The sequence below is a fragment of the Malaclemys terrapin genome, chromosome 4, assembly GCF_027887155.1.
Source record: "Malaclemys terrapin pileata isolate rMalTer1 chromosome 4, rMalTer1.hap1, whole genome shotgun sequence".
NCBI classification, from domain to species: Eukaryota; Metazoa; Chordata; order Testudines; family Emydidae; genus Malaclemys; species Malaclemys terrapin.
The window spans coordinates 99,420,443-99,433,935 of record NC_071508.1 but is presented as its reverse complement, the minus strand read 5'-3'; the positions used below and the strand labels follow the sequence as shown (position 1 = coordinate 99,433,935).

At 37.7% G+C, this 13,493-nt stretch overlaps 1 protein-coding gene across 3 annotated transcripts in view; it reads right to left on the bottom strand.

The window, feature by feature from the left end:
- Positions 1–13,493, bottom strand: part of DPH6 (diphthamine biosynthesis 6) — a 353,170-nt gene that overhangs the window by 242,583 nt on the left and 97,094 nt on the right. For all 3 annotated transcript variants that reach the window (XM_054024803.1, XM_054024805.1, XM_054024806.1), the window contains one exon: positions 5,893–6,011. In XM_054024803.1, the coding sequence (XP_053880778.1) occupies positions 5,893–6,011 (119 nt within the window). The remainder of the gene's footprint in view (positions 1–5,892; positions 6,012–13,493) is intronic.

Below are 13,493 nucleotides of genomic sequence, written 5' to 3'. Positions count from 1 at the left end.
TCTGATAGTACAGGACAAACAAGTGACAGAGAGCTTTCTTTCTTTTTTGTTATTGTTAAATAATGTGAATTGTATGGCTACCTGAATTCAGCACACAAATGCATTAAGGAAACATGACTGAAGCAAAAAGGTCAAATACATTTACATTCCATAGGGTATGAGCAGATTATGGAAGCTTTACTCAAAAATGTAATTACTATAGTATGTGCTGGTTAGGAAACAAACAAGGTTTTTAAGGAGGAAAAAAAAAAGGAGTAACATGATAGCCATTCTTCAAGTGCATGCCAGGCATCCACTTGATTTACCAATTATGTCAATGGTACAACGAATACAATCATAAAAACGAGTTACAAGCCTTCAGATTTGTGCATAAGAAAATCATTTAGGCTAACTTTGTTGAAGAAGGGTCTTTTTAACAGATGTTTAAAGGCCATGTTTGAGAATGTCTTATCTTATTTCCAAGAAAATAGTTAATCATTAAAATCTTGTACTTGGTGATGCATAAGAACATTATTTGCCATTTTATCTTCTATTTAAAATTATGATAAATGAAAGCAGTATTTTTCCCATTAGTAAAAACAAACAACATTGAAAGTAAAGGCTGTAAATGTTGTCAGAAACTCTATTAAAGCTCCAGTGACTACCTCAGAAAAAGCAATGGAAAAACAACTTAAAATAAGCTTAACTGGCTAAGAAAGAATATCCTGTTCTTTAGTTTTAATGTAATGTGAAAAAGTGCTTGTATTTACAGTGGAGTCTGGAGGACTATGAGGGGATCTTATATTGATTTTTATCTGTTCCCCTTCTCCTCCTCTTTCCTTTTGTTTGTTAACACTCACTTGTCAAATCATGTCTTTTAATTGTCTGGGAAAATCAGACAGCAAATTTTTAGGGGAAGAGACGGTCTTCCACTGTGTTCTGATAGCACCTAGCATGAAGCCCCGCCCCTCAATCCTGATTCAGGGAACAGATTTTCAAAACTACTCAGAAACGACAACTGGAGCACAATTTTTAAAAGAACCCCATTCCCATTTAACTGAATGAGGCAGATTTTCAAAAACAGTTCAACAGCCAGAAGCTCCCACTTATGTACCTAAATGGGAGCTATTGGGTGCTGAGGTCTTTCCTAAAGACTTTGGGTAAAAATCCTAGTTCCTCTGAAGTCCATGGGAGTTTTGCCATTGACTTCAATGGGGCCAGGATTGCCTTTGGTGCAATACTGCAATGGAAATAAATAATCAATATTCTCTGCTTCCATTATTCCCAAACAAATAAATAGAGTTACAATATATTTTCTTTTACAAGGTCTAATAAAAGGGCTAGGATTAAGAAATATTATTTACCATGGGAAGCTGAGAGACTTGCATTCTTAGCTGAATGCTTCTATTATTTGACCTAACAATTACAATTTATTATTCAGAGGTTTAATCTTACAATGGATAATTATTATACTGTAAGAGAATAGGAAGGAACTGCAATGTATAAATTGACTGAAGTAATACATATTAATCTCATAAAAGCTAAAATTTTGGTTTGCAATTCTGATTTTGATGAAAATATTGAATAAGCCATTTTTTCTTGGATCCTCAAGCAAACAACCTGTACTAGTCCTTAATAAAATGTATTGAAGATTAATAGACTTTCAGAAGATTATTGTTAAAATATTGGGAAAAGCTAACAGCTCTGAAGTTAAGTAAATTTAACTGTAAATAAGACATTAAAATAATTCAAGTGAGATAGATAAAACTCAAATTTATCATTTAGTTATTTAATATATCATTGTAGTTAGGGCTTACAGACAATGTTTGACTCGGGTCATATAAACTAGTCTACCAAAGTGGTCTGTAATCAGACTAAATATAAATGTTATCTTCATATTATCCTTGATGGTGAGATAGATCATATTGGGAGGTGTGGGGAATCCCCGAAGATGTACTCTCCCTACTGCTCTGGAGTGGAAGTAAGTGTATCACAGGTACATCTAATATGCTGCCCGATGTGCCGGCATAACTAATTTAGTTTAGGACCTGTTGCAGATGGGATTTTAAGTTAACTTGAGAAATCATATTATATGCACAGACGGTGAATCATTTAGGCCTTGGCTATACTTGTGAGTTACAGCGCAATAAAGCCTCCCACAGTGCTGTACCTCACTCCCCGTCCACACTGGCAAGGCACGTACAGCGCTGTATCTCCCTGGCTACAACACCTCTGGCACTCCACCTCCCCAAGAGGAATAACGTTTGCTGTGCCTTGGCTACAACTCCCGGGTGACAGTATGAATGAGGAGTTAATTTACTGTGCTGGATAATCCCCTTATCAAGTGGCCACTCTTCTCATTGTTGTGATCGGCTGCAGGAATGCAGAAGTGCAGTTTCAAAGCTCCGTTTCAGAGAGAAAAAGCAAACATTTTGCTGTTTGCTTTGAGTGACCGAGCGAGAAGCAGGGGGAGAGGGGGGTGTGAACGTACAAGATAGCATGCTGACATGCTCTCAGCACCCCAAAAACTCACTCTCTCTCCCCCCCACACTCCCTGTCACACTCCACCCCACCGCACCCTTTTGAAAAGCACGTTGCAGCCACTTGAATGCTGGGATAGCTGCCCATAATGCACCGCTCCCAATGCAGCTTCAAATGCTGCAAATGTGGCCACGCCAGTACGCTGGCAGCTATCAGTATGGACAGACTGCAGCGCTTTCCCTACTCAGCTGTAAGAAGGCGGGTTTTACTCACAGCGCTTTACAGCTGCAAGTGTAGCCATACCCTTAGGTACAGATTCTGACACAGTTACTCAAGCTGAATAGTACTTTAACCCACAAATGACCTAACTGAAGTCTAGGGTGAGTGAGGGGATCAAAATCAGGCCTTTCATGATTATGCTGACCCTTTATTATGCTCTGTTTCATCTGCTTCCTTTGGACAATTGATATAGCAGGATCTTGTGGTAATTTTTCAGCTAATACTGGCTAACCTGTATCATTTAAATTTGCTAAAGTGGAAATACTTTAGGAAAAAGCTCATCACAGTTACAGTTTTGTAGGCAGCTCTGAGCACCACAAAGAGGGTGCTGGAAATAAATGTGTTTAAACAATTTTCTGCTGTTCCTAGTCAAATCTGCTCAGAGTTATTGGGTGTTTATCTCCTATTATTGGCACCTCTGAAACATACTCACTTTAAGTTTTGGCCTTGGAACAAACCAAAACTAACATATAACAGAAGGCACATGAAGATACATTATGTACGGTGCTGGTAACAGTGTTCCTGTTGCACACAAGAGAAAATACTTGGTCTCCCATCATTTGGAGCAGCACACTATTCCAAGGTGGAAAACGCTTGCTGCTGGCAAGGCTAACTATTTGTAAAGGTGGATTTAAGGAAATGTACTAAATTAATGCTCATTTACTTGTATAATTATGTGCTGTCTACATAAACCATAAAAAGCCTTTTACCTTTCCAAAATTAGCACTAAGTTAATGGAAAACAGGACATGGGAGGGTGTGTGGGCATGCCAATGCTGATGAATGTCAAGCTCAAGTTACCTGACTTGCTTGTTGTTTTAACATCTGTACAGTATACCATCTAATGCATCACCTCTCAGACTTTTAAATCTGTTATTTTAAATACATTCATAGCAATTTGGCTTAAAAGCGCCTTTGATTATTAAACTAAAAGGCAAGTAGGTAACCTGTATCTTTAGCTTCTTTGCCACCTGATATGTTAAACAGCCTTCATACCTTAAACTTACTTTAATAAAGCATGCAATTATTAAAGCATTGCAGAATGGCCCCAGAGCACACAAGCTCCATTAAATTTGCTTATATCTAATTATGACTGCCTGAGGCAGGTGAGAAATTGAGTCTGATAAGATCTTTCTTTTTACCTTAACAAAAAAAATAAAGGCAGCAGTGATTTTCTATCTAATTACTATCTACAACTATTTACGGTATTTGCTCTTTAAATGAATACTCCACAAAGCATTCTTTGTGTACTAACCAGTCAATTCTAACTTTTTAAAAGCGTCTGAGATACAAAAGACAAGTTTATCTTGCTTCAGGGATGATACAGGTCACCAACGATGTCACCCCTGAAGTCACATTTTGAATCACTTACCACTTTTTAAATGGATTTTGGTTTATAAACTAAAAATTATTTTGGTTCTAAACAATTTGTAAGACGTACTGAATTGTCATACAGTTCAAGAGAGCTGCTTATGAGCAAAGCGAATGAAACAAAGTTCAGTTGGTGACGTACAAGTACTTAGTTTTGAAAAAGCATATTAGTTAATCTTATTCTTTTGTCTCACACTGAGATAAGTGCTGTAAAAATGTAAGCAACATCCCTTCTCTGTTTGCTGTACATGAACGGGAAACTTTCTTTCTTTTAAATAAAAGATCTTGAGCTTTTTTCTTTATTTAAAGACAGAGAGGAAGTGAGGCAGTTAATTCCTATATATTGTACCCAATCACCCCCACCAGAGGAGAAAATGCTATTAAAAATGGGAACATCTCATGTAAACTGAGAGTGAATGACAAAGTTTTGTGTTTCTAGTCATTTTAATAATGTTAACAGCACTGAAAGATCCACTGAGAACAATGAAATGAGACCATACTAGTAAGTGCTGTAAAACTAAAGGGTTGTGACAAGGGAAACCCAGATGTAGCTGAAAGGACTTCAACAAAGAAAATAAATAAATAAAAAAGATTTTTATTTTTTTTAAAGTGATGGTAGTTTCAAGCCAGGCTATGAATAAACAACTAAAGTTACTCTACATAACTCTTAAACAATATTACACCACAATATTACCCCTTTGTTTTAAAAAAAGGGTATTTAAAGAAGTAGAAAAAGGCATTAGACACAATGTGAAAGTGTCACATATATGCTGAATGTAAGACCTGTCACACACCAAAGTTATATGACACAATTTATCAGATATATATTTTTATTCACCCATGTAGAACTGACTCTTCTATTATACTAGCCATTCTTTGGTCTAATGACCCACAAAACCCTAGTGACCCCAAAAGAAAAAGGGGGTTTTGTCACTTTTATTCTTAAACCCTAATCCGATACTTTTACATTAAAAACTGCTTCGAGACCTGTAATTTGGAAATGATGTATTGTGCCATTAATAAGGTACTCATCTGCTTCTGTATGGTTATAGAACACATGCCACTCAATAAAGCTTTCTTTAATAGTCCACTAGGGTACATCTTTTGTCTTTGCAAACATTCAGGGCATCATTTGTAACGGCTTGCTTCAATATAAAAGTCACGCTTTAAACCACTGCCAATGAAAGTCAAATGATATGTTGATTTTGAACTCTGATTTCCTCAAACAACTAAACTATAACTGTCATTCTTTAACAAATATCAGTGAACACCACCTAGTGTGTGCTATCAGCTTCACAAATTTAAAGATTGCTGTTATACAAGTTCTTTAAGTCCCAGTATAAATGTTGGATGTTCATTTGTTAATTCTTTGTTAAATCTTTTTGTGAGATTTTATAATTCTGAACCCATCTCTAGCCATCAATTTGTATTCCCTATGAATGATAGTACTGTGGACCATTGCATTATATATGTATGTATACTGGGGGGGGGGGGGGGGGAGAGAATAACTGAAGGAATTTAATGACTAAGCTACAAAAATCTATTGTGTACATTATGTATTATTTATAGGTTCCATTAATTGTTCAGACATATTGTCATATTCTGGCAATACTCATTTTAAAATCTATCCTTCTTCACCTCTTCATATTACTGTTTCTCACCTTAAATTACAAAACAGAGTTTTTGTTTTCTTTTTCCTTGCTATGCTTTTGCAGTTGCTCATTAATAAATTAAGTTTACCAAAGTGTTAACATACAGCACTGTTCATAATCTGGATACCTACCAAAAGCTGCTACTTTTATGATGATGGCTTGAATGTTAGATGTTATCATTTCTTTGAGCAAAGCTTCCTGGTTTCGACGCCAAAGGTAAGCTAAAGGCTGCAGATTAAGCCTCTTACACCTTTTTAAAAGAAAAATAAAGAGAAATCATTGGGTGAATTCCAAATATTATGCTCTTTTACACGGAAAAATGTGTTCAACAATAAACGTAACACATTTCTTGGGTGTCCTACTATTAAACATGTATGTTTTCTAAACCTTCAATATTTTATCATAATGAATGTATTAAAAACATGTTATCTTTTATAGAGAACAGTTGTGTGTGTACTGTATGAAAAAAGAAAACTAAACAACCTGATTCTGATTTTAATTATACCTGTATAAATCACTGATGTTAATAATGTTACACTGGTAAAATAAGTATAAACAAGGGCAAAATTAAGCCCCAAAACTTCATATACATAACCACATATAAATCCAGAAGACGGTATATTTCTGTCCACAATATTAAGGACAACACTGCTTATCTGTGGAATGCACAGAGCAGATCGCCACTGTATATTCTGAATTTGTTATACATTGGGATTAACTGGATTGCCATATATGGAATGAGTACAGAATCTGTACCAGAGATACAAAATACCAACCTAAGAAGACTACTTTCACCTGCTGTACTTACACTTGTAAATGTTAGTTTGCTATATACTCTTTAAATTGCATTTGTATTTAGCACATTAGATGATCACTAATTCACACTACTGACAGGGAGAGACCCATTGCAAATTAGTAAATTTTGTGAATTAGTGAGAAAGTGGATAAAAACAAAAATAAAGCAAGGGGACTTTGTCCATTACGGCCCAAACCTGGCAAACACAAACAAGTGGATAACCTTACTCAGTCCTATTAAAATAATGGAACTACTCAAATTACATACAAAATAGACTTATTTTGTCAATCATCGTTGTTTCAATTATTTAACACGTGACCGCGTATTAGAAGAATTAACCTTATTTTTAAATGTGTGCCTAGAATTAAGGACCTGAAGAAAAGCTCTTTATAGCTCAAAATTTTGTCTTTTTCACCAACAGAATTTGGTCCAATAAAATATATTATCTTAGCCAACTTGTCTGCCTACAGTTATGCACCTGAATATTTAGGCATTTAAATAAGTGGTCTGATTTTTAAGATGCAGAGCACCCAGCAGAAAAGTACAAGGCAGCTGCTGAGTGCTTGGCAACTTTGACAATCAGGTACCTAAATATGGATTTAGAATACTAAATTTAGACACCTCATGTCGCATCCTCAAAAGAATTCAGCATTTACCTAACTCTGCTAACACTGAAAGTGATGACTGACTTCAATGTAAAGGTCAACAATGAGCTCTCCTGAAAAAAAAACCCACCCTCAGTTTTTAAAAACTTGGCCTAACTGTTCTATAGTTTCTTTTGCAAAAAAAAAAAAAAAAAAAAAGTCTTAGCAATTCAGTAATGTAATTACTATTACATATTTTCTGGGAAGTTGGGATATTTTCTGCTAGATTAAGGTGTATAACTAGCAAGGTTCTATTGCTTTTCTCTGTAATTTTCAGCAACCTGCACATAAACCATTGGTGAGGGCAAAACGAACGAAACAGCCTCTAAAGCGTTCAAATACAGAGTAGTCATTTTTGGTTAGTTGTTGTTTTAGAGTGGATTTGAGATTCTTTAATTATTTTGGCCTGAATAGGTTCTTTTTTTTTTTAATAGTTAAACACCATTAATAAACACCAACATTTAGAGGCCCAAAGTTAAGTTAATAAATTCATATTCCTCCCCTCCTATAAGTGTCTAAATATGGAGTTAGAACCCATTCTGAAAATCTAGGCCTCAATGCAAAGTAAGTTGCTCAAATGCTGTCACTGAATTTTCCAAAACATGGAATAGGCAAAATGAAACAGCGTCATCTTACTGATATCCCTAACTATAAAGGGTGAAAATATAAAATGAAGGAAGAAACATCCTTATGAATCTACACCATGTGAAAGTTTCAAACTATATATCTACTCAAAAATAATTATTGTACAAAATATTTTCAACAAGATGAACTCTGATTGCCCCAAACTGATTCTCACCTCAGAAGATAATCTTCAATCCTAATTTTTTTGGGGTGTTCCTTGATTATTAAGAACAATAACACTCTGTTCCAAATGATTTAAAACTTTTAGAGCAATATTATTAGCATATTTATGCATATGGTATTGCAGTTTGTTTAGAGGGGTTAGCAAGCAATTACACTGGTCTACAATTTTGGAGAAGTCGTCTGCTTCAGAGATAAAATGTGCTATTTATTATGTATTTTGATGTGCTGAATTCAAATATGACAATTAAAACAACTGATTGGCTACTATTTCTAAGATATTTAAGTTTTTACATTTTATGTCTATGTGTACTGTGTAGATAGTAGAATTTTAATCATAAATTGTAAACCTAGGTCTTTTCATGTGTTTATGGTTGCTTTACATGATAATATTTCACCTGTCCTGTTTATGTAACACTTTAAAAATCAGCAAAAGGGTTATATAAATAAAATTTATTATGAAACAAAAGGCAAAAAACTATTATGCACATAGTTTAGTCCTATTCAGTGTCTATTCGGCGCTTCTTGGCTTGTCTCTTGTATTCATTAAATGGGGCATCTCTTATCACTGTCCAGCAATAGTCTGCAAGCATTGATGGGCTGCATTTGCCCTGATAGCGTTTCTCCATTGTTGCAATGTCCTGGTGAAATCGCTCGCCGTGCTCGTTGCTCACTGCTCTGCAGTTCAGTGGAAAAAAATCTAGATGAGAGTGCAAAAAATGGATCTTTAGTGACATGTTGCAACCAAGCCTTTTGTATGCCTTGAGGAGGTTTTCCACCAACAACCTGTAGGTGTCTGCCTTGTTGTTTCCGAGAAAATTTATTGCCACTAACTGGAAGGCTTTCCGTGCCGTCTTTTCCTTGCCACGCAGTGCATGGTCAAATGCATCATCTCAAAGAAGTTCACGAATCTGAAGACCAACAAAGACACCTTCCTTTATCTTAGCTTCACTTAACCTTGGAAATTTTCCACGGAGGTACTTGAAAGCTGCTTGTGTTTTGTCAATGGCCTTGACAAAGTTCTTCATCAGACCCAGCTTGATGTGTAAGGGTGGTAACAAAATCTTCCTTGATTCAACAAGTGGTGGATGCAGAATATTTTTCCTCCCAGGCTCCAATGACTGTCAGAGTGGCCAATCTTTCTTGATGTAGTGGGAATCTCTTGCACGACTATTCCATTCACAGAGAAAACAGCAGTACTTTGTGTATCCAGTCTGCAGACCAAGCAAGAGAGCAACAACCTTCAAATCGCCACAAAGCTGCAACTGATGTTGGTCATAGTTTATGCACCTCAAAAGTTGTTTCATGTTGTCATAGGTTTCCTTCAGATGGACTGCATGACCATTGCCATTATGCAGTAAAACAGCTTTAAGACTCGTCTTCGATGAATCAATGAACAGTCTCCACTCATCTGGATCATGAATGATGTTGAGGGCTGCCATCACACCATCGATGTTGTTGCAGGCTACAAGCTCACCTTCCATGAAGAAGAATGGGACAAGATCCTTTTGACGGTCACGGAACATGGAAACCCTAACATCACCTGCCAGGAGATTCCACTGCTGTAGTCTGGAGCCCAACAGCTCTGCCTTACTCTTGGGTAGTTCCAAATCCCTGACAAGGTCATTCAGTTCACCTTGTGTTATGTGGTGTGGTTCAGAGGAGGAGGATGGGAGAAAATGTGGGTCCTGTGACATTGATGGTTCAGGACCAGAAGTTTCATCCTCTTCCTCGTCTGACTCAAGTGAGAATGATTCTGGTGCATCAGGAACCAGCAGTCCTTCTCCGTGGGGTACTGGGCGTATAGCTGATGGAATGTTTTGGATAATGCACAGTCCACTTTTTCTTCTTTGACACACCTTTCCCAACTGGAGGCACCATGCAGAAGTAACAATTGCTGGTATGAACTGTTGGCTCTCTCCAAATCATTGGCACTGCAAAAGGCATAGATTTCCTTTCCCTGTTCAACCACTGGCGAAGATTTCTTGCACAAGTGTTGCAGCATATGTGTGGGGCCCACCTCTTGTCCTGATCTCCAATTTTGCAGACAAAATAAAGGTGACAGGCTTTCTTAACCATAGTGGTTATACTGCGCTTTTGTAATGCAAAAGTCACTTCACCACAAACATAGCAGAAGTTATCTGCACTGTTCACACAAGTACGAGGCATCTCTGCTCACTTTGGCTAAACAGAAATGTGTCCCTTTGCAAAATCAAACACTGACAAATAAGAGAGCACGACACTGTATGATTTCTAGAGCTGATATAGGGCAATTTGTTCAGCAGAGTGATGTAAGCTTCGTTATGATTGTATCATCCATGACTTCTAGGAATAACATGATGCAATTCATATCGTGTATGACTCAATACCAGCTTCAGATTGCATCATTCATTGTTTTGCCTAAAAAGCAAGTACTGTCCAAAGCCAGTCACAGATTTATTCATAGATCCAGTCAAAGATGTATTTTAGTCATTTCTGGTTTAAATTGAGATCCCTTCCCTTTATAACTCACTTATCCTCCGCCATTTCCAAGTCCAGGGTCGTATATACTGACCCAAAAGCATATCTTGAAAACTAGAGCCAATCAACAATTTTAAGCATCATTTTCGTTCTTAGTGACGCAGAATTAGTAAAGTTTGACTACATTTATTTCAGAAGCATTTTGGCTGTAGAGCAGAGTTATTTAATGACCTAATTTGACTGACACAGATATAGAGTGGAGTATAGGATTTTAATTTTAAAATGTTGTGGGCTTCACAAATAGGTTATTATATTATGTACTGGACAGATAAGGATTCTGATATTCCCAGATTGAATGTGGAGTCAGAATTCTATACTCTGTTTTTCTTAGAATTTCTTTAGCTTTTAAAATTTCCTTAAATTATCTTATGACAGGGGAAAATACTACTTACTTTGTATAAGTCAAGCATTCACACTGAGTACTTTTACATAGACTTAGGTATCCTAAACTCCCAGTTCCTCCTTCAAGAAGAAGGAAAATTGGATGATCTTCATGAAGTCTGTATTATTAATAAATAGTGATTTTTATAGGAATATAATGCAGTTCTTATTTTTCTCTGGTTTGCAAAAAGGAATGTCTCCCTAGAACCTTTTTTTTAAACCATCCTACTTGTGAGTTAGTCATGAAACCACTAGAATTGTATTTATTTAAATTCATAAAAATAAAAAGAGGCCCCTATCCAAGGCTCTAGGCATTCCTCCCGTAAATTACAAAAACAAAAATTTAAACAACCTGAGGAACACAGAATTAACTTTACCACCCACATATCTGAGTCCCCTGAAAAGACTACCTCTGCAGAAGCTCATACAAATAGATGCACCTTGCAGCATGCCCCAAAGGCCAACATACCCAGCATATTTCAGACTAGTAAAGAAGCTTGCTCCAAAGCTGAGGGCCCTGCATGGGGAAGGCCCTCTCACCAGCCAAATTAAGGGAGATTCAAGTACTTTCACTGAGTGTCTCAGCAACTGTGGCAGTATTGTATGAGAAGAGGTGGACTTTAAGGTAGAAAAGTTCCACATCATTTAGGGCTTAATAAATCAAAACTAATACCTTACATTCAATATGGAACCCACTATATAGCCATGCACATTACGCAGCACTGGTGACACATGCTGCAACCTCAGAGCACTGTTTAATAGATGCATTCTGCACTAGCTTAAATTTCTGGTTTGACCTAAAGTATATCCTCATGTAAAGTGTATTGCAGTAATCCAGTCTTTAGGTGGCAAAGGCACAGATCATAATAGTTAGGTTCTCACCCAAAAGAAATGGTTGCAGTCTCCTGGTCAGACTCAAATGGTAAAAAGCATCCTGGATGCTGTTGCTGTATCATCATCCAACAGCAGCCGGAGAGCTAGCACAACCCATAGATTGAGAACCCATGTAATATATGGCACCAACTCACCTCCTTCACTGGATTATCAATCTGGATATCTCATCCCATTGTTTCCCCCAATCTACCTGAATCACGTCATTCTTATCCCATCTGAGCTTCAGCCAACCAGTTCTCATGCATACTAAGTCTCCCTCAGACACTGGCTGGATCAGGAATAACTGCACGGAGTGCCATCAGCATACTGAAAACACGGTGAGCATCAAGTAGTGTTTTCTTGTGTACAGGACACACCACAGCTTCTCTAAGAGAAATTGGCAGCCTTCCCTCCCTAATAGAGGCACTGACAATCACAACTAGCCCACTAGTATTCACCACCCAGGATGACATGGATGCATAGGACAAGCTGTGCGACTAAATGGATTATACTAACTGCACTTTAGCATATCAATGATTTTTCATTAGCCTAAATTTAACCAGGGAAGAGCTAGCATTTGATTTCTCTGCAGCCATGGAGGCAGACATTTTGACCTAAATCCTACCCGTCACTTCACCTGAAACTCCGAGCCTCATGTTAAGGTTTCCAAAGCTCCAAGAGTTGTATTTGAAAATAGACTTTCTAAAAGCCCAACAAAGCACAAAAAGTCTTCTGCATGTTGCTAGGGTGTGTATATTTGCAAGTGTATCTTGATACATTCAATCTTTGTTGAAACTCTCAGAAGAGGGAGTATGGTACACCCTCATTAAAAGAATCTTCTCACTACAAATGAGAAATGCAAGCTGCTGCTTCATGATTTTTTTATAATTATTATTAAACAAACTTCTTCTGTGACAGACTTTGGTAAGTTTTGGCTTGTCTTCAAAAGGAAGTAATGGGAGTACAGCCAATATCAGGTGTCACATCTATTTTATTAATTGAAAAAGCTATGGTGCTTTTTCTATTAATTCCTGATCATCTTTCAGGAGATGCTAGATTCAGCTGGTTTTGGGGAAAGTAAGATGAATCAGTGGATGAGCTTTGTATGTTCTACAATATATCTTTGTTTTCAGACTCTTGTGGGTCAAAGTTATATTTATTATTGTTCATTTTTATTTCCTGTCTTTAATGGAAATTTCAGTTGAAAAATGTCAACTGGTGACCACCAGATTATTTTGGTCAATTCTAGATTTTGGAATTGAGCAGTGAATCTATTGTTCCCTTGGACTACTGGATCCTCCAGCTGAAACTGAGAAAGGTCAGTGGAAGTAAATGGCCCAATACCTCTCCCATTATATCAATGCCAAAACTCTCAACAATTTCAATGGATCCAGGATTAGACAAAAAGAAGCCTGTAGAACAGAGGTGGGCAAACTACGGCCCGCAGGACTGTCCTGCCCAGCCCCCGAGCTCCTGGCCCGGGAGGCTCACCCCCGGCCCTTCCCTTGCTATTTCCCCTCCCCCAGAGCCTCAGCTCGCTCGCTCCGCTGCCAGCGCAACGCACTGGACGGCGGGGTTGTGAGCTCCTGGGGCAGCGCAGCTGCAAAGCCTGGCCTGACCCAGTGCTCTGTGCTGCATGGTGGCAATGGTGGCAGCATGGCCCGGCTCCAGCCGGGTGGCGCGGCTGTAGCGCCTCCTGCCACCGATGCTCCAG